Source organism: Cnephaeus nilssonii, assembly GCF_951640355.1.
Source record: "Cnephaeus nilssonii genome assembly, chromosome: 21".
In the NCBI taxonomy this organism is placed as follows: Eukaryota; Metazoa; Chordata; class Mammalia; order Chiroptera; family Vespertilionidae; genus Cnephaeus; species Cnephaeus nilssonii.
In genome coordinates this window covers 900,039-921,415 of record NC_137092.1, presented here as the reverse complement: position 1 = coordinate 921,415, position 21,377 = coordinate 900,039, and the positions used below count along the sequence as shown (strand labels likewise).

The 21,377-nt window shown below is 61.4% G+C and overlaps 1 protein-coding gene across 2 annotated transcripts in view; it reads right to left on the bottom strand.

The window, feature by feature from the left end:
* The window catches only part of RIPOR2 (RHO family interacting cell polarization regulator 2), an 83,911-nt gene extending 67,484 nt beyond the window's left edge, over nucleotides 1–16,427 (bottom strand). The window contains exon 1 of one of the 2 annotated variants that reach the window (XM_079761064.1): nucleotides 16,227–16,427. In XM_079761064.1, coding sequence (XP_079617190.1) covers nucleotides 16,227–16,302 — 76 coding nt within the window. In that variant the 5' untranslated portion in view covers nucleotides 16,303–16,427. The remainder of the gene's footprint in view (nucleotides 1–16,226) is intronic. The other variant, XM_079761061.1, reaches the window with a different exon arrangement.
* Between the last annotated feature and the right edge of the window lie 4,950 nt (nucleotides 16,428–21,377).

The following is a 21,377-nucleotide window of genomic DNA, read 5'->3' as shown; positions in this document are numbered from 1 at the left end:
TGTCTGTTTTTATGGCCTCGGGTTACTGTCCAGTGCCCTTTCTTTTCAGCCGGAAGGTCTCCCTTGGGCTCCGAGGAGGCCTGTCTGCACGGCCTTTATCCTCTAGAGACATTCCTGCGCCCGCACCCCCCCCCCCCCCCGGCCTATTTCCCACGTCTGTCCCCACCGTGTGCGCCGAGCTGCAGGGACACCCGGGGTCTGTGTTGCGGCCCAGGCCCCCTCTCCTCGCCCTCCTGCTCCCGCCCCTTCCTCTCTGAGTCCCTCCGGCCGAGGGCCCCTGGCGGCAGCCTGTGGGTTCCCTCTCGGCACACGCCCGCCAGCCCCACCCGCTCACCTCCTCACAACAGGCCCTTTTCTCTTCCTGGAGCTATATTGGGCGCGATAGCAGGTTGAGAAGGCCGCCCATCCTCTCTGAGACCACAGGCGGGGCGGGTGGGTGGGGAGCTGGCTCGTAAACAAGGGCGTGGGCCCCACGGGGCGGGGAGGGGGGAGTTGGGGGAGCTGCAGGGGGAGAAGCGAGAAGGAGAAAGCCTGGGGCCTCAGGTGGAGGTGAGCCGAGAGCAGCGGCCCTGCCAACACCGGACCAAACCCAGAACCTGAGCCTCACAAACGACCCCGAGGTCGAGGGTTGAAAGGTGGTTTCTAGCTGGTGTGGCTCAGTGGATAGAGCACCAGCCTGGGGACCGAAGGGTCCCGGGTTCGATTCCCGGTCAGGGCACAGGCCCGGGTTGCGGGCTCGATCCCCAGTGTGGGGCGTGCAGGAGGCAGCCGATCCATGATTCTCTCTCATCATTGATGTTTCTATCTCTCCCCCTCTCCCTTCCTCTCTGAAATAAATGAAAAAAAATATTTTAAAAAAATGTCCACTTCCCTCCATCTAATCCGGGGGTCTCCAGCTTCTAATGTGATGGAAACCGTGGGGTGACGGGCAGGGGCTCATTGACCCCAGGATGAGAAGCCGGGCAGCCGGAGGTCAGGAGGCGGGACGCCCGGGCCCTGGGAAGGGTGGTGGTGGAGGAAGGTCAGAATGAGGGGTGAATTCCGTTCTGAGGAAACTTCACCCAATGTTTCAACGAGGACAGAAGGGGAGGCATGGGGTGTTGCGTGAGGGTGGGGTGACGGAGTGGGGGAGGGGCAGGCCTACTCCCTCCCTCCCTAGCCCAGATGTGACCTCAGGCGAGAGCCTGCAGTGGCACCCAGCTGCCTGCCACCCCCTTCCCCCTCCCCCGTGCGGGTGCTCTCTGTGCAATGGTACAGGTGCCCTGGGTGCTGGTTTGGGGCGGGTGCTGTGCAGGGCGCCCAGTGGAGTTTCGTTAACCTGGCGCTGTTCAGTGAGAGCTTCATGCAAAGGTAGAGGGCGGCCAGGGGTGACAGACACGACCTGACGGTCACAGTTCTGTCCCGTTGCTGCGTGGGCCAGCGCAGCCTGCAAGAGGAGGCCTTGGTGATGCCGGTCCCAAAGCCTTCTCTCTCCTCCTCTCCCCCCTCTCTCCCCCCTCCCTCCTCCCCGGCAGTCTGTCCTGCTCTGAGGAGAGCTTGGGCCCAGTTAGCTCTGCACACCCCTCGGATCCATGGTTTCCTGGTGATGGTGACGTTGACGCCAATAAGCCACGTTTCTCCTGAGACAGTGGTCAGCAAACTCATTAGCCAACAGAGCCAAATATCAACAGTACAATGATTGAAATTTCTTTTGAGAGCCAAGTTTTTTAAACTTAAACTATATCGGTAGGTACATTGTTATTAACTTAATTAGGGTCCTCCTAAGCTGGCCTTTGCTAAAAACTCAAGGGGCCAAAGAGCCGCATGTGGCTCGCGAGCCGCCGTTTGCCGACCACGGCCCTAGGAAGCTCTAAGGAAGGCCACAGCCGTGCTGCAGCACGATGATGCCTCTCCGCCGCTGTCCGGCTGCCGCCCCGGCTGCCGTTCCTGTCTGCGTCCTCTTGTTAACGCAGTAAAGGGAAAACTGTAAAGACGCTGCATAGAGACATGAAGCGCGGGGACGGGGAAATGTCGTGGCGGGAACATGGGGAAAGTTGGGTTAAAAAAAGTCCAGGTCTTGCTTCTGGCATTTCCCGGAGAAGGTCTGTACTGGTCCCCCAGTCACAGGCTCCCCGGCCTCCCTGTCGTGTTTAGTTCCCTTTTCTGGCTACGCGCTGGGATAAGGTGGCGCTGGGAACGGAACTTGTGGTGAAGAGAACCCCCGCAGAAGGCCCCGCCCGCACCTTCCGTGGGGTCCAGAGATAACTCCAGTGAATGGTAAGCCTGCGGCGTTGCCACACCCATCTCCCGCGGAATGACCGGATGCAAAGCTCACACCGCTTTTGAAACGCGATGAAGCAACAGGGGATTCAGAAATAGGATGACCACACGTCCTGTGCTCGGTTGTGCTGTTTTGCACAACATGTGAGAGCACAACGTGAGAAGCACAACATGTGAGAGCACAACGTGAGAAGCCTGCCAGAGGAGGAAACCACTGAGGAGGCTGGCTGGGCAGGCGGCGCGGTGAAGGGCAGAGTAGTAAACGCGCCACCACCTAGCCAATGCGTCCTCACGGCCGTTATTTCTGTCTTCAACCCTCTGTCACTCTTCCCTCTTCTGTTATTCTTTCCATCCATTGTCCACCCATCCCATTGATCCATCCATCATCCATCCATCCCATTGATCCACCCATCAACCATCCATCCCATTGATCCACCCATCCCATTGATCCATCATCTATCCATCATCCATTTATCCATCCATCCATCCCATTAATCCATCCATCATCCATCCATCCCATTGATCCATCCATCATCCATCCATCCATCATCCATCCATCCCATTGATCCATCCATCCCATTGATCCATCCATCCCATTGATCCATCCATCGTCCATCCATCCCATTGATCCATCCTCCATCCGTCCATCCCATTGATCCATCATCCATCCGTCCATCTCATTGACCCATCATCCATCCATCCATCCATCCCATTAATCCATTCATCATCCATCCATCCATCATCCATCCATCCCATTGATCCATCCATCGTCCATCCATCCCATTGATCCATCATCCATCTGTCCATCCCATTGACCCATCATCCATCCGTCCATCCCATTGATCCATCCATCATCCATTCATCTACCCATCCATCCATCCCACTGATCCATCATCCATCCATCCACCTATCCATCCCATTGATCCATCATCCATCCATCCACCCATCCATCCATCCCATTGATCCATCATCCATCCATCCATCCATCCATCCATCCATCCATCCATCCCATTGATCCATCATCCATCCATCCACCCATCCATCCATCCCATTGATCCATCATCCATCCATCCACCCATCCATCCATCCCATTGATCCATCATCCATCCATCCATCCCATTCATCCATCCATCCACCCATTCCCCATCTGTCCACCCTTCCGTCCATCCATCCATCCTTCCACCCATCCATTATCCATCCACCCACTCACCCAGCATTTATTGAGCACCCTATCAGGCGAGCGGCTGGGCATACAAACTGTCAGTTGAATGCTCCGTACTCCCAAGCGCTGCTGATCCGAGCCTCTGAGAACCTCCTGGCAGTTCAGTAGGCTCGGGATTTACCTAGAACGACTCTCATCAGCTTGGCCCAGGTTCCGAAGTGCGTAGAGGAAGTGGAGCGCTTCCTCGTTTACCCTGAGGAGCCGTAGGCGCTGAGCCACGGAAGTGGGAATCCTTCCTCAGACGTCACCCTCCCACGTGTCAGCACGAGCGAGCAAGAGCGGGACACCTGGGCGTCTTGGACGTGGCTGACAACATGATGTTTTGCAGAGAGACGCATTTTTATTTATTTCATTAAAAAGTGTTTTTACTGATTTCAGAGAGGAAGGGAGAGAGAGAAACATCCATGATGAGAGAGAATCATGGGTCGGCTGCCTCCTGCACACCCCCCACTGGGGATCGAGCCCGCAACCCGGACCTGTGCCCTGACTGGAATCGAACCGTGACCTCCTGGTTCTTAGGCCGACGCTCAACCCCTGGGCCACCAGGCCCGGTGAGGGCACGCATTGTTGTGTGAGTGCGTTCAGGAAACAGGCTGTGTCCCTCTCCGAGGGGAGCACAGAGCCGGGCTGTGGCTCTTCTTCCCTTTTCTGCTGTTGGACTGCGGGCCTGTGGGCGGAGAATGAGGGGAGCAGGTGGCCCCACCTGTGGGGCGAAGGAGGAAGGAGGGTGGTGGGCACAGAACGCTCCAGAACTCTCCGCCTGTCGATGCCCACGGGCACCACCGGTGGGCACGATGGGATGAGGGCAGGGGTGTCATGGAGTCAGGGCGGCTCCAGGCTCCGCCTCCTGGATCTGTTCCCCAGCCACGTCCCTGTCCCCACACTGCTGAGGCGCCCCTGGCACTGGAGCTGGGCTGGGGCGGGGAGGCTGTAGGAGGGAGCGGAGAAGCAGCGTGAGCTGGTGGGAATCCGTCTCCACCTCTGAATGAGCACAGTCACGCCCTGTCCCTGCGGCTCTCGGATTCCTCCCCTCTTCCCAGGGATCCTCTCCCCACCTCGGTCTGAGACACAGACCCAGGGCGGGTCTGGAATGCTCGGGATGCCTCTCTCTGGCCTGCGCTCTGCGCTCTGCTCTCCGCGGGGGTGGGGGACAAAGGGCACAGCGCTGGGATGAGAACCACGGCTACAAAGAACCTGATCTCTGGAGAAGGCTTTCCGGCTGGTTCTGTGCCCGACTTCCAGCGGCCTCCCAGGAAGGAGGAGGTACTTATCAACCCAAATATTTCCCAGGTCCCTCCCCGTGGCGCCCCGGGTCCTCAATGAAGAGGCAGCAGCGCCCTGGCCGCTCAGCTCAGTGACCCTCCTGGTTCCAGGCTCAGTGGCCTCCTGGTTCCAGGCTCAGTGGCCTCCTGGTTCCAGGCTCAGTGGCCTCCTGGTTCCAGGCTCAGTGGCCTCCTGGTTCCAGGCTCAGTGGCCTCCTGGTTCCTGGCTCAGTGGCCTCCTGGTTCCAGGCTCAGTGGCCTCCTGGTTCCAGGCTCAGTGGCCTCCTGGTTCCAGGCTCAGTGGCCCTCCTGGTTCATAGGCTCAGTGGCCTCATCCCCCCGACGCAGGGGAGCGAGGGGGGGTGCCATTCTGGTGTGGCTGAAACAGAGTTTGGCGGAACTCGCTCTGGACGCCCCTGGGTCTTGGCCGTCTGGGTGTGATGGGACGTGGCCCAAAGCCACAGTGTTTGCCTGGTGTCGCCCTCTCAGAGTTAACGCGTCGGCCATTCCGCTCCTGACTTCTTTCTTTCCTAACAGAGGACGGACATGTTTGTGGTGAACGGGTACGTGACTCTAAAGTGTAGGAAATGCAAACCGAACGTCGCCCCTAACGTAAGGTGACCAGATCGTCCTGCTTTTGCCGTGGGATGCGGGACAAATGGTTAAAAATCGGGACTGTCCCGCCAAAAGCGGGACGATCTGGTCACCTTACCCTAACGTGGCCCGTGGCCCCAGGGCGGGGAGCAGTTGCCGGCGGTGCTCAGTGGCCAGGCCGCACCGGGTCTGCTCGCCCCGCGAGTTTTCAGGAGTCCGAGCGCCCGGCGCCCGTGGACACGACCAGCTCAGGACGGGCTCCGGGCCCCCGTCTGTCACTCAGCTTGCCTGGTTCCGGCTGCCCAGTGAGACTCTCTCTCCGGGCACACATTTCTGAGGCCAGTGAGCGTCCCGCATGCTCAGGCCACTGAATATGTATTTTGCCAAAAAAAGAACATTTCTTTTTATTTTTCCTTTTTTTTGTTAATCCTCACCCGAGGATATTTTTCCATTGCTTTTTAGGGAGAGTGAAAAGAGAGGGAAAGACAGAAACATGGATGTGAGAGAGACACATTGATTGGTTGCCTCCTGCACGCGCCCTGACCAGGGCCCGGGGGGAGGGGGGAAGGGGAAGCAGGGGAGGGGACTCCCCGAGAATCTGAGTAGTTGGCTGATGTCGCTGTTTTTTACATGAAAATGGATGCTCTGTGTCAGTTTGCCAGATGGTCCTATAAGGACCTAATACATGGTAAATACCTTCACCCCGAAACGAGTTAAAATGCTGTATTTTTGGAAATGGCTGAGTACTCACAATGTTCTAACCCATAAAACATGAATAATGTTATAATAGTTCTTATCTTATGCTGAGAGCAGACTGATGGTTGCCAGAAGGTGGGGGGAGGGGGGGGCGGGAGGGGGGTTGGGAGGGTTGGGCGACAAGGTGAAGGGGTTAAGAAGTACAGATTGGGCCCAGCCAGCATGGCTCAGGGGTTGAGCATCGACCTATGAACCAGGAGGTCATGGTTCAATTCCCCGTCAGGGCACATGCCCTGTTTGTGGGCTCGATCCCCAGTGGGGGGCGTGCAGGAGGCAGCCGATCCATGATTCTCTCTCATCATGGATGTTTCTGTCTCTCTCGCCCTCTCTCTTCTTCTCTGAAATCAATAAAAATATTTAAAAATAAATAAGCTTCCATCATCGTTAGGATGTACATAACCGAACCCATGCCTTAGGGAATAAAACCAGCTTTGTAGAAAGAGAGAGGAGAGGGCTTGGCAGCCGCCCCTCTCCCCGGCGCCCTGCGCCCTGTGCGTGGAGAATGTTCCAGACTATAACAGGCTTCTGGGAATCTCACATCCGAGGTCACAGGCGGGGAGGCTCCCGGACCCGAGGCCAGGGCTCACACTACAGGGCTACATCGCTGTGGGGTCACACCGCCGGAGACACAGAGACGCAGAGGGAACCGGTGGGCTCCACCCGTGTGCTCGCGCCGGGTCGCCCGCGGGCGGCGGGGCCACAGATGCGCAGCTTGGGGTGTGCAGTGCTCACGGAACAGAGGCGACACCAACCGCCCCCACGCCGCCGGTCCCGGTGCACACGCCCCGACATTTGGCGGCCAGTGTTCGCGATAAACCGGAAGGTCCTCAGGTTTGCCAATGTCCTCACCGTCAGAGCATCAACCTTGGACAGAGGGTCCTGTCCCCCATCGGACGACACCGATTCGTCTAGTAAACCCGCCACCGCTGTCCGCCACCCACAGAGGGCCTCGGCCACGCCAGGCACCGCTCAGCGTGTCCCGGGACCAGACGGCAAATCGATGATGAGACCCAACTCCCCACTCATCCGGGAGGAGTCCCGGGGGCCTGCCTGCGTAGGGCTTCGTTGACACGCCATTTTTTTTTCTTTAAATAATTCTTTATTGATTTCAGAGAGGAAGGGAGAGGGAGAGAGATAGAAACATCCATGATGAGAGAGAATCATTGATCGGCTGCCTCCTGCACGCCCCCTACTGGGGATCGAGCCCATAACCCAGGCACGTGCCCTTGGCCGTAATCGAACCCGGGACCCTTTAGTCTGCAGGCCGACGCTCTATCCACTGAGCCAAACCAGCGAGGGCTCATGTGATTTTAAAAAATATATATTATTATCGATTTCAGAGAGAAAGGGAGAGGGAGAGAGATAGAAACATCCATGATGAGAGAGAATCATGGATCAGCTGCCTCCTGCACACCCGCTACTGGGGATCGAGCCCGCAACCCGGGCCTGTGCCCTGACTGGAATCGAACCCTGACCTCCTGGTTCCTAGGCCGACGCTCAACCCCTGAGCCACCCAGGCCCGGCGAGGGCACGCGTTGTTGTGTGAGTGCGTTCAGGAAACAGGCTGTGTCCCTCTCCGAGGGGAGCACAGAGCCGGGCTGTGGCTCTTCTTCCCTTTTCTGCTGTTGGACTGCGGGGCCCGTGGGCGGTGAATGAGGGGACCAGGTGACCCCACCTGTGGGGTGAAGGGCGAAGGAGGAAGGACTGATTTTTCTCTGAGGAACAAACTGCCTTTGTCTGTTGACCTTCACGTGTCACCCCCTTTCACACCTCCCCCGCTGTCTCGCCCCCACAAACTCCCGCCCCCTCCGCCCTCTGCCAGCCAGTGAGCGTGGTCCCCGTCCTTGAGCAGGTGCCCGGGCCCCCATGTCCGCCCAGGGCCCGGAGTCCCCAGCGGGGAGGCCGCCACCCAGCGGCCCTGCACAGGCTCTGACAGCGCCTACAAGAGGGCGGGTTCTGGGTCCGAGAGTTCTCCCCGCAGGAGGGGCGGCGTGTGGAGCCGGGAGTGGGAGCCCAGCTGTCCGGGGAGCTGGCTGAGCGAGAGGGGCCTCACTCCCCCCTCGGCTGCTTTGGGGGGACAAACACATCGCCCCTGGCGTCAGCCGCGAGGGCTGCGGGAGGTCTGGGCGGGAAGCCGCCAGGGGCTGGGTGGTCCCGGGACCAGAGGCTGGGGCTCGGCGCCAGGTCCTGAGGGGCCTTGCTCAGCAGAGGGGGGGCGGGGGCTCCGTGCCGAGGGCCCGGGCAATGCTTGGCCTCACATCACCCAGGTTTCTGCTCGGCTTTGGCCGTGGAGATGAGGACTTTCCTTTAATGTGCCCCGTCGTCCCCGCCCCGCCCCGCCCCGCCCCGCCCCGCGGCCAGGGGTGTGTAGACGCTCCACTTCCTGGCTAGTCAGGGCCACCCAGGACCTCAGACCACCCCGGAGCACAGGGCTCCAGGAGGAGAGAAGAGGGGCCGGTCCCAGGGCCTCCCTCCGCGCTGGGAGCGCTGCGCCTGCCCCCCCCCCCCCCGGAAGCGGCTCCGCGGGGGACGTCCCGGGAGCCTCGGCTTCCTTCTCCCCGTTGTTCTGAGAGAGAGACCTGCACCAGCTCCCGCAAGGCGAGGGGTCCGCCAGGACGCACGGAAACAGCACCCGCCTCCCAGAGCAGTCACCGCGTTCAGACTGCTTTTTTAAAAATTAAATCAGCCCGGCCGGCGGGCTCAGGGGTTGAGCATCGACCTGTGAACCAGGAGGCCAGGGTTCGATTCCCGGTCAGGGCCCGGGCCAGGGTTGCAGGCTCCACCCCGTGTGGGGCGTGCAGGAGCAGCCGGTCCACGATTCTCTCTCATCACGGATGTTTCTGTCTCTCCCCCTCTCCCCTCCTCTCTCTGGAATAAACAGAAACGCACTTTAAAGAGTAATGACTGCCCCTTACAGCTTTGCATGCCCTCCTGTGCACTGGATTCCTCTGGTCCCCGGGACAGGGAGGCAGGGCCCAGCCAGTGTGGGGGCGCCTCTGGGATCAGGCCCGTGGCTTGGGGTGTTGCCCCCCGCTTTGCGCCCACCCACGAATGTGCCAGCCGCGGCTGTAGGGACAGAGCTCAGGCCGTGACCTCTGAAGCGCAGAGGAGCTGTGAGTCACACCGAAGCCTGCGAACGCCTGCACCTGAGTCCTCGTCACCGTCTTTCTCTGCGTTGATCCTGGGCCCCGCCCGTTAGGGACACGCGGCTGCCCCCCCAGGACTGACATGAGGACGGGAAGGGGGCGACCTCAGCGGGCATCCGAGCGGCCTGGGTCGTGTGGCCCCAGCCAGTCCCTCCTCCAGACGCCCTCCCGACCTCCGACCTCCGACCTCCGGAGCCTCCGCGTGGACCCGCCCGCGAGCGAGAGGAAGCGTTGGGCGGATCCTGACAGGCATCTCAGCACCAGCTCCTGGGTGCCAAGGGCTGCTGGGTCGCCAAGGCAACAGACACACCATGCACACAGCTTCTGCAAGGAGCTCCCGATCCCAAAACCTCCCCTCGGGTGGGGGTCGGGGTGGGGATGGGGGTGGGGGTGGGGGCTCGGAGGGGCTCCAGCGACGTCCCGGCTGCATTGGGTGGGCGACCCAGAGGGTGCCCCTCCCTGCACCCCGAAAAACCAGGGCGGTCCCACCGGTCCCTTCACCCAGGTCTCATTTCCTTCCCAACCCGCGGTCGGATGGATGCCGGACCCTGTCCGGTGATGGGGGAGGTGCCCTTCCGGCTGATCTCTCCCAGGAAATGCATTTTGCCAGTTTTCCGCGGAGGTGCTGGGGGCGGGGGGGGGGGGGGGTGCGTTCCCACCCGGGAGGGAAGCCGCCGGGGGAGGGAGCTGCTTCCTGGTTTGAAATGGAAACGCACTTCCACGAAGAAACGCTTGCCAGGTCTTTGCTGCGGTCTTCCCCAGGCCCAGGCCGGGGGCAGAGGGACATCCACCACCGAGTGGACGCATTCAGGCGGGTGGGGGTGGGCGGGGTCCCCGCCCTCAGTCCCTGCAGGTCCCCTTCCGTGGCAGTGCTATTACAGCGAGCGCCCCACAGTGAGACTGAATGGCCCAGAGCCCCGCGGAGGGTGGAGGAGGAAGGAGAGAGAAGCAAGTGCCCGCTGAGGGGCAGAGCGGCCCGGCTCTGGGAACGTTCAGTCCCCGGACGGGGAGGCGGCGTGGGGCGGCCCCAGCAGCCGTGGAAGCTCCCCGTCTGAGCACTGTCAGGTGGGAGCGCTTACCCAGGGGCCGCGCCGTTAGAGGATGATAGAGGGGCTGTGGTTAGAGGTGCTGCTCGCTGTGGAACTGCTCTGGGTCGGGGTTAGAAACCCTGTGAGGTGCTGCCACCTGCTGGCGACGACCCCACGGGCCGAGCGTTTCAAACACTGTGACCCCGGCTCCCAGGGGGCCTCCGGGTTGAAGTTCACATTAAAGTAGCAACGGAGGCCCGGCCAGCGGGGCTCGGAGGCTGAGCGCCACTCACCCTGTGAACCGGGAGGTCAGGGTTCGATCCCCGGTCGGGGCACAGGCCGGGGTTGCGGGCTCCATCCCCAGTGTGGGGCGTGCGGGAGGCAGCCGGTCCACGATTCTCTCTCATCACGGATGTTTCTCTCTCGCTCTCCCTTCCTCTCTGAAGTCAATAAAAATGTATATTTTTAAAAGTAGCGAACAGATACGTGTTCCCAGTAAATCAGAAGCTTAGAGTTCCACGAAAGCAGACCCCGTGATGTCCAGAATAATCCGCCACCAGAGAGTGTGCGTGTGACAGCCGTTGGGTAATGCTGGATTTCCGTTACACAATAAGTAGGAAATTATTTTTCCTGTTATTATTTCTTCTTGAGAAAAGCAGGGGATCTCCTACGTAAGACTTCCCTCCGCCGGTTGTTTGACTGTGTCGCACCTCCCGGCGTCCCCGCCGCCAAACGCCGTTTCTCTGCTGGAAATCTGTCCCGTGGAGGCGCCCGCGCTCGGGGCTGAGCCGGCGACCCCCTCGGGGTTGCCTGACGTTCCACGCTCCCTTGTCTTCCCGTCACGGGGCTGTGAGATGCGGATGGGGTCCGTGAGGGTCCGGCCAGTTTTCTTGGTCGGACGATGCTCACGGGGCCGCTGTCCGCTTCCTGTTCACCAGGCCGCGGGGCTCGGCGGTCGGGGTGCCCCGTGTGAGGGATGGGAAGACCACGGCGGCTCAGGGGTGTCAGCTGCACCCCGGTAGCTCCTCCGTGAGGTGTGCACACCCACTGCTAGTCGCCGTCTTCATCTGTTGTTTTGTGAGGACGGCACGATGGTGATTTTATACCTTCGACAAATTCCTGCCGCATTTTAAAAAGGTTTTTTATTGATTTTTAGAGAGATGGGGAGAGGGAGAGAGAGAGAGAGAGAGAGAGAGAGATCAATGATGAGTGAGTCATTGGTCAGCTGACTCCTGCACGCCCCACACTGGGGATGGAGCCCACAGCCCGGGCCTGTGCCCTGACCGGGAATGTAACCTTGACCTCCTGGTTCCTAGGTCGATGCTCAACCCCTGATGAACTTCTGGGTTCTGGGTCGGCCTACGGACAGCCCCTCTGACCACAGAGGGCTCGGATCCGTCCCGCGCGCCTGGCCCCGACCCCTCGCCGGCTCCATCCTTTTCGCTTCCCTTGCTGCGTCCGTGTTTTCCCCCCTCTCTCCTCCCCCTCTTCTTTGTCGTCCTTGGTCCTCGGCTGGAGCGGCCGGCATCTCTGTCCAGATCGGTGTGCGGACAAAGGAGCAGTCCCCGCCCGCGGAGCCCCTTGAATTATTCAGAGCCCCGCCTCTCGGGTTTCTCCCTTTTCCCTGACGGCCACGTGGGAGCTGGAAGGCGGCCGTGGCGACGGGCGTGCGACTCCATCACCCGCAGGCGGGCGAGTCCGGCTGTTCCTCTGAGTGATGGTGAGAGAGCAGGGATGCCCTGTGGGAAGTGTAAGTCATTCTTACGTCGGGGTCCCTCCTCGGGTCCCCAGCACGGAATGGCCACGCTCTCTGTGGTTGGTGGGGTGCTGGTCCACACGGGAGGAGCCGGGAGACACTGTGGCCCCGGGGCGGCCGCCTGCCGTCGGGGCCGAGGCTGCGGGGACCACGGGAGCAGGTGGCTGGTCTGGGCCCGGCCCATCTCGGACCCCTGGATGGAGCGAATGTCCTCAGAGGCTTCTTTGTTCTTTCTGCCTCTCGCTCACCCCGCCCTCCCCCCCACACCCGGCCCCGGAAAATCTTTTTAAAAATATATATATCTTTATTGATTTCAGAGACGAAGGGAGAGGGAGAGAGAGAGAAACATCAACGATGAGAGAGAACCATGGACTGGCTGCCTCCCGCATGCCCCCTACTGGGGATGGAACCCACAACCCGGGCCTGTGCCCTTGACTGGAAATCAAACCGTGACCTCCTGGTTCACAGGTTGACGCTCAGCCACTGAGCCGCACCGGCTGGCGCTCCTGGCAAACCTTGACACTTACGGCTTTAAAGGAGACCGCGCACCAAGAGAGGGTCTCGTGGGTGTAGATGGGACGGGAAAGCCCGGCCCGGGATGGCAGCTTCGGCCCCAGGAGTCTGACATCCAGGAGCAAGTCTGGTGAAGTTGGGACACCCCTCCCACACACACACCAGCTGGGACAGGCAGCCTTGGCGTGGGCTCCAGCCTGGGCTGTCGGGTCCGTGTTCCTGCCGCCGGAGCCCACGCCGGAGAGAGGAGCAGGAAATTCGCATCGCCCAGGCCGCGCCGCCCCCCAATAGCCGGCTGCCGGCCGGGGAAAGCCGAGAGGAGCCGCTGCGCTGTAAGCCGATGCTGCTCCCGCAGGGCCATCTGCGGAGTGGCGGCCGGCGTGGCCGTGGCGGCTGGGCGGGCCCCACACCTCACACCTCCCCCCCACGGGACCTCGGTCCCGCCCTCAGCATCTCCAGACCCAGAGCCTCCTGGGAACCAGAGGGGCCTCCGAGGGCATGAGGGGGGCCGGAGGACCCGGCTGGCCTCCCCTCGTTCTGGGTCAGTCCAGTTCTCGGTCAGTCCGGTTCTCGGTCAGTCCGGTTCTCGGTCAGTCCCGGTTCTCGGTCAGTCCCAGTTCTCGGTCAGTCCGGTTCTCGGTTAGTCCCGGTTCTCGGTTAGTCCCGGTTCTCGGTCAGTCCCAGTTCTCGGTCAGTCCGGTTCTCGGTTAGTCCCGGTTCTCGGTCAGTCCCGGTTCTCGGTCAGTCCCAGTTCTCGGTCAGTCCGGTTCTCGGTTAGTCCCGGTTCTCGGTTAGTCCCGGTTCTCGGTCAGTCCCAGTTCTCGGTCAGTCCGGTTCTCGGTTAGTCCCGGTTCTCGGTTAGTCCCGGTTCTCGGTCAGTCCCAGTTCTCGGTCAGTCCGGTTCTCGGTTAGTCCCGGTTCTCGGTTAGTCCCGGTTCTCGGTCAGTCCCGGTTCTCGGTCAGTCCGGTTCTCGGTTAGTCCCGGTTCTCGGTTAGTCCCGGTTCTCGGTCAGTCCCAGTTCTCGGTCAGTCCCGGTTCTCGGTCAGTCCCGGTGGCCGCAGGCAGGAGAGCACCACCGCCCCCCACCCCGCCCCCCCAAGCAGGCCTGACCACAGCCCCGCGCTCGGTGGCGCTGGCCCAGCCTGCAGGTCACTCCTGAGTCCGGAGTCCGGCGTGAACGGAGCCAGAGGAGTCGCCCGGGGCCGGGGTGATGCTCGCGGACAGACGGGAGAGCAGCCCGGCATGGGGGGAGTGAGTCGGGACGGGCAGCCTCCTGGGAGAGAGGAGCGGGGAGCGGTGGTTGTCAGTGATGTCTGCAGGGCCCTGGGCTCGGCCGGGGGCCCCGGTGCCTCTGCTCCCCGCGCGGACGTCCTGGAGGGAGAGGGCCATTGTCTCGTTCTCCTCAGGGAGGGCTCAGCCAGCAGGCTCAGCGACGCTCGGTTCCGAGCCAGAGCGGATGCTGCCTGTGAGGGACACCTCGGAGAGGGGACAGGGCCCGGCCCACCTGGGCCCTGGAAAGTCCTGGGTTCGACTCCCGGTCAGGGCACAGGCCTGGGTTGCGGGCTCCATTCCCAGTGGGGGGCGTGCAGGAGGCAGCCGATCCATGATTCTCTCTCTCCCTCTCCCTTCCTCTCTGAAAGCAATAATTTCTTTTTTTTAAAAAAAAGGGGCCAGGAAAAGTGACCCGGGACAGAGGTCAGCCATTGCGAAGCGCGTCTGGGCGGCCACGGGCCGTGTTCACAGCGCGGCACCCGCCTGCCCCCCTCCTCCTGCCTTCTCTCCCCGTCCCACGGCCTCGCTCTCTGCCCTCAGACACACGCACAGGCGTCCCCCCGGCTGGGACAGTCACCCCGCAGCCCGTCCCGGGTCCAGCTGCTTTCTGAGGCGCACGCAGCCCGCGCCGGACCCGCCCTCCTCGGACACGTTCACCAAAGAGGCGAGACTGTCGGCTCCGTGTCGGGCTTGGAGTAAACACACAGGAACACGTATGATGAGGCAGAAAGCACATCCCGGCACCCAGATGTCAGCCCCGTCACTGAAGTCAAATTTCTCTAAAGAACCAGGCCCTTCCCCTCCCCCGTCTCCGAGTCCCTGGTCTCCGAGGGCCGGCGGCTCCCGGCAGAGGCCTCGCCCTGAATCCCGTGCCTCCCACGGGCTCGGGTGAGGAGTCCGCGCCCTGGATCCAACTGCAGCCGGCTCAGCGGGGAGGCGGGGGAGGGACCGGCGAAGCCTGCGGAGATGGCGCACACTTCTCCCGTTATTCTCGGGAAAGGGGGGAGGTTTGGGGGAGCAGTTCCTGCTGTGCGGGGTGTGTGGGGGAGAGGGGGCTCCTTTGGGACTCCCTGGGGGCAGCAAAGTCCCTGAGCGCTGGACCGTGACCCTGGCTGCTCCTGTGGGCCTACCTCCTCTTTCATCTGCGTGGACCTGCCTCCGCCGTGTGGTTAACACACGGAGGACGGCGGCCTGTGACGGCGGGAACAACCCACTGGCCGGGCCCTGGTGAGAGCAGCGCCGCCCGGAACCGCTGTGCGTCGGGCGGGGCACACGATGGGTCACCGTGATGTTTAACATGTAAGCAATTCACCGCCAAGGGTGAGCGCTTTCACTCAGAAATCAGCGTTTCCCCTTTTCTGGAAAAGTTGGGAAAGCCCGTAACCGCTCACACCCACCCTCAGGAGAACAAGGCCATGACTGCGGCCCGTGGCGCCCTCCGGTGGCGGGAAGGGCTGTCCCCTGCGCCACAGTCTCTGCCGCTCCCTGTCGCCTCCCAGACCCAGGCCCCAGGCAGCGGTAACCGACCGTATGGTTTCCCCTTGTTTTTCTCAGGACGGAGAGCAGGGGGCGGTCCCCAGGCCGTGGCACAGCCCCTTCACGCCCCTTCACGCGTGTGCTCGGCCGCCTACCCCGCTCACCCGTGGAATTTGCCGATGTCTGAGATCAACAGACCTGCCCTCCGCGGGCACACGCCCAGCTCCCAGTGGGCGGCTCGGCCGGGCCTGTGCTGGGGGCTTCCGTCTCGTTCCTTCCCCCCTGAAACCTCCCCTCGGCCCGTGCCCCTGTCCCCCAAGGGGACCTCGTGTGCGTCGGGTACTTCACAGGACATATGACAGGGCCCTCTAAAGGGACGGGGACCGCCCTGGCTGGTGTGGCTCAGTGGGCAGAGCGCCGGCCTGCGGACGGAAGGGTCCCGGGTTTGATTCTGGGGTTGCAGGCTCCTCCCCGGCCCGGGGCCTGGTCGGGGCCACGCCGGAGGCAACCCATCGATGTGTTTCTCTCACATCAGTATTTCTCTCTGCCTTTCCCTCTCTCTTCCACTCTCTCTAAAAGATCAATGGAAAGATACCCTCTCCCTTAATAAAAAATAAGAAGATAAAAATAAATTAAAAAGGGAAGGGGACCCACTGCCCCCAGAGCGCCGCCGGTTCTGGCTGCCTCGCCGATCCCCGCGGCTCAGCCCTCGCGGCCCCGTCATAGCACCCGCCAGCTCAGGCCCCCCCGCCTGTCCCGGCCACGCGTTCCCACCGCACAGGAGCCCCTGCCGCTCCCTTAACAGCGTATCCGGTTCCCTCCCACCAGGGCGGCGGGCGGGAGCCGGGGCGCGGGGAGCGAGGAGAAGAAGAGACCATTGTGGGGACACGGGTGGCATGAGGGGGGCTGAGGGCGGCGGGCCGCCACCCCGGGACACTCACGGTTGAGCTGCCGCCTCCGGATCCGGTCCCTCCATGGCCTGTTCCGGACCCAGTGCAGCCGGGAGGGGAGCACCATGGTCCCGCGCCTACGGCCTTCTCATGGCAGGTGAGCAGCCGGGCGGCCCCCAGCCGGCGAGGCCGGACGCACACGAATTAAAGAGAAAACGGGCCCCTCTCCTCCTTCATGTCCGAGGCTGCCCGAGACCGGCCTCTGCTTCCTCCCCGGCTCCGGCCGGCCCAGGGCAGCTGCGGGCGGGCGGCCCCGGTGCCATGTTTTATGCATGAAGACGGCGGGCGGTAACTTATCCCGTGGCCGCCCCGCGTCACAGGAGCCGCTCTGCAGGGCGGGGGGGGGGGGGGGGGGGGGAAGGTGCGTCTGCAGGAAGGCAGGCCTGAAAGGGGAGCCTCCGGGCTCCGAGGGACCAGGGAGACGGCCCGGCTGCCAGGCCCAGGCGGGGAGCCGGCGGGTTTCCTGCAGGTCCGGCGCCCAGGGCGGGCCTGGCAGGGGGGGGGGGGGGGGCGACAGGCCGTGTTGGTGGAATGAAGGGGTGGCTCCGTGGACCCTCCCTGCTCAGGTCGCTGTCCACAGAGGCGCTCATTTCAGCCTTCTTGCCCTTCCCACCGCCCCCCCCCCCACCGTTCCTGCCTCACTGTCCCTCCACGGAGCTCATGGGTTAGACACGCTTTGCTTTGTTTGCTGGTCTGTTTTTGGTTTTGTTTTTCCAGAAAGGAAGGGAGAGGGAGAGAGAAATAGAAACATCCATGATGAGAGAGAGTCACTGGTTCGCTGCCTCCTGCACGCCCCACCAGGAGGTCGCCGGTTTGATTCCCGGTCAGGGCACAGGCCCGGGTATGGGGCGTGCAGGAGGCAGCTGGTCCATGATTCTCTCTCATCACTGATGTTTCTATCTCTCCCGCTCCCTTCCTCTCTGACATCAATAAAATGTATAGAAAGTAAATAAAAAATCAAACAAGGAGGGCAGGACGTTCACTGAAGAGGAAGGCCGGTCGGAAGGGGCCGGGCGTTGCCGCCCTCTGCTGCCGGCGGGGAGAGGGGTTAACTGGAAGGCTGGCCTCTGCCTGCCCAGTCCGGCTGCGGTCTGAAGGCGGGGGCGGGCTCACGGTGGCGTGTCCAGGACAAGCTGCGCCTCTGCTGAGTCCCAGGGCCACCCCTCTCTCATTGCAGGGACCCCACGGCGTGAGGACCGGCACAGGGGCTGGTGTCAGAGGATGCTCCCGGGGACAGGCCACAGGCGGCTGCCTGTGCTCAGGCCTGACATCAGCCAGGAGCCGCCTCCGGCCCACGGCCCGTCTCAGTGACCGGAGAGGAGACATCGCTGGTGAGTGGGATCGGAGTGTGTCCAGTCCCTAACCCAGGTCAGCAGGTCCCCGCCACCCCGGCTTGACAGAGGACGGACATTCTGGCACCAACGCGGCTCTGAGCTGGAAACGTGACTGTACTCAGATGTGAGCCTTCCCGGAGCAGGAACACGTGTTCCTGCAGCACGCATGCACCAGGACTCGGGGTGCAAGTGACAGAGACGTGCCCAGATGGCCTGTGTGACCCAGGCTTCATGGGCGTGGGGGTCAGGGCGGAACGGCGTGGGCACAGCGCGACCAGGGCCAGAGGATGTGGTCAGAGATCTCTCTTCCGTTCATCAGCTTGGCTTCTGGGGGCAGGCTCCCTGCTCAGTGGTCCCCAGCAGCTCCCAGGTCTCCTAGCAACGCCCTAGACAGGCGAGCCCCGCCTGCATCCCAGCCCCAATCCCAGGACTGCTGCTCATTGGCCCAACGTGGGTCACGTGGTCTCCAGGAACCAATCACTGTGACCTGGCTGATGAGGCTTAGGCGTGTGTCCAAGGCTGGAGTCAGAACGGGGAGGGGTGGGGGCCAGAGAGAGCAAGTGCCGGGCCCCCCAGGAGAGGGAGCTGGAGTCCTAGCAGGTGTGGCTCAGTGGACAGAGCGGCAGCCTGTGGGCTGAAGGATCCCGGGTTCGATTCTGGTCAGGGCACAGGCCTGGATTGCAGGCTCCATCCCAGTGTGGGGCGTGCAGGAGGCAGCCCATCAAGGATTCTCTCTCATCACTGATGTTTCTCTCTCTCCCTTCCTCTCTGAAATCGCAAACATATATTTAACACTGTTTTCCAGCCTTGGCCAGCGGGCTCAGTGGTTAGAGCACGGCGCCCTCTGCTCCCCCAGGGAAGGCTGCAGGTGGGCACGTACCTGGGCTGCAGGTTCCATCCCTCGCTCACATCAGTGTGTCTCTCTCTTTCCCTCTCTCCTCACCCTCGCCTCTCCCCTCCCTTCCACTCGCTGAAAATCAATGGAAAGAAAATACCCTTGGGTCAAGTTCGGCCCCAAAACTAAGTTTTTTTGTGTGTTTATATATAAATAAGTTTTTTTAAAATTGATTTCAGAGAGGAAGGGAGAGGGAGAGAAAGATAGAAACATCAATGATGAGAGAGAATCACTGATCGGCTGCCTCCCGCACGTCCACTACTGGGGATGGAGCCCACAAGCCAGGCATGTGCCCTTGACCAGAATCGAACCCAGGACCCTTCAGTCCGCAGGCCAATGCTCTATCCACTGAGCCACACCGGCCAGGGCCCAAAACTAAGGTTTAACCTCCTGCTCTGCAGATTCGGGGTGTGTGCAGCGCTTCCCAGGAACCCTGGGGGCCTGGGTGACGCCCCTCTCTGCTTAGATACCCCGGGGGCGCTGGTTCTTGCGTGGGAGGGAGCGGCGTGGGTCCCTGGGCGCACCTCCCGCGAAAGGATCCCGAAAGGTCGGGGCCGGAGCGAGCGTGGATGTGGTCTCTCGCGCCACCTGCTGACCACACGGGCCCATTGCAGTCCTCACAGGCGCCCAGCCGCCCAGGGAGGGGACGGCTCAGGAGGAGAACCGATCGGGTTCAAGGCGCGTTCAAACGACCATTTCTCTGGCTTTTCCTGTTCCCAGAGCGGGGCCCTGAGATGCGAGATGGCAGCAAAGCCCGGCACCCTGGCACCCCTGACTGCAAACCGCCGCCCCGTCAGCGGCTTTCCCGGCGCCCCCTGCGCGGCTTACACTGGGCTTTGGGGACTGGCCGATCCTTGTCGGCAGCATGAGGACAAACTTCCCCTCCTGCCAGGTGGCCTCTCCCGTCGTGGCTGCACTCCGGGTGTGTGTTGAAGGTGGGGGTGCAGGACTGGGTGCTGCAGGGGGTGTTGGAGCAAGTTGTGCAAAAGATGACGTCATAGCTTTTGGTTGAAGTCAGGGGAATGGTGGAGAGCGGCCACAGCGTTTGGACAGGTTCACGCCTGGGGCTAAGGAGAGGGCACGATTTGCCACGTGCACGTCCCAGCACCGTTACAGCCAAAGGCTGTGGCTGTAAGCTTGACCTTAGGGTCCGAACCTGTGGCCCCACGTGGCTGAGTGACATGGGCTGTGGAGGTGCAGCAAGTAAACAAAGCTGGATCAAGTGCACGTAACTGAGTGGATTTTTACCCGCCAGAACGTTGTAAACATCTTGACCACGCCCTTCCTTTGCCTCCTGGACTCTGACTATAAAACAAAGACTCGGCATGCAGGCCGTGGCGCTATCTCTCCATCAGAGAGGGCAGCGTCCCACCCAGACCCAGCTTTATTCTCTCGTCTGTCTTTTCTCCATCCTTCACCGCCCCCTCTCAGGCTCACCCCTGGCTGTGAGGGCTCTGCACAGGAAAGAGCCTGAGGTTGGAGAGAGGGCAAGAGCGCAGGTGTGTGGGGGCACGCAGGTAGGAAAGAACCAGCCAAGTGAGAAGTGAGGCCACGCAGGTGATAGCAGAGAATCGCTGGATCTCAGGAGGAGGACAAAGGTCGGCCTGGGGGCTCGGGGGTTGAGCGTCCGCCTATGAATCAGGAGGTTGCGGTTGGATTCCTGGTCAGGGCTCATGCCCAGGTTGCAGGTCAATCCCCAGTAGGGGGTGTGCAGGAGGCAGCTGATCAGTGATTCTCTCTCATCATTGATGTTTCTGTCTTTGTCTCTCTCTCCCCCTTTCTGTCTGAAATCAATAAAACTATATATTTTTCAATCCCTGGGGAAAGTAATGTACAAATTGTCTCCCGAAGTCTCGGAGCAGTGGAGCGCTGGCTGGGTTCTAAGTCCCGGGCTTACCTTGGCTTCTGTGCTAATAAAGGAATCATGGCCTCCCATCACTGGCAGAGCACACCACGGTGCAACGTTTATTTCGGAATATCTGCGTCCTGTCTGGCTGGGAGTTGGAATTTAAAAAATCGTCTAAAAATATTTCAGAACCGCAAAGTGCAGTGCGGTTTGAATTAAGAATTCGTCAGGCTTTGCTTTTCTCGACTGTTTGCTCCATTTTTTTAAAGAGCGAAAATGGAGAAAACAACTACAACCTACTACACAGAAGACGCTGGCCTCTCGGTCCCGAATGTCTTTGCTGCATGCTGTTGCCCAGAAGTCGGGGGCTGGACCGTCCTTCCAGCCCAGGGGTCCCCCTCTGTGTCCAGGGAGCTTGGACGCGGAGAACGCGCCACCCACGGCTCCACCCCGCCCCTTCCGGGCTCCACACCTTTTCTTCACGCTTCGGCGTCCCTCTTGTTCTCCCAGACGGGGCTGCCCCCCCCCCCCCAGTGTCCCCCCCACCCGGGGCGATGATTTTCCCTGAGCAGTGACGGACCAAGCAGCAGGGCCACGTGCAGTGGTGTGGTCACAGGCGTGGGACGAGCTCGGAACCCTGGCCACAGTGTTCGCGCCGTGGCTAAAGTCCGGCGTCACAGGACTCTACCGGAGACGCGTTCTCCAATGCGTGAGCCTTAACGTGCAGAAGGGCCCGCTCTCCTTCGTTCACAACCTCCCACGGGACAGGTGAACGCAACCCCATCCCCACGGTCTGTGTTATTCAGGCTCTTCATGTCACTAAACTAAAGCCACAACGTTCCGTGGCGTTGGGACACGATCCTTGTCTTCCTTCTAGCTCTGTGGCTCTCACGCACTGTGTGAATGACGTGTGTTCATTTGTTCTGTTACACTTTCCGTTGCTGCTGCTGGTGTGTGGTGCATGTGTGTGTGTGTGCACGTGTTGAGCACTATATGGTCACCTGTTGGCTGACCTTCAGTTTCTGTTTAACCTTTGCCAAGAGTCCCCACTCTGCTTCCAGCAGAGA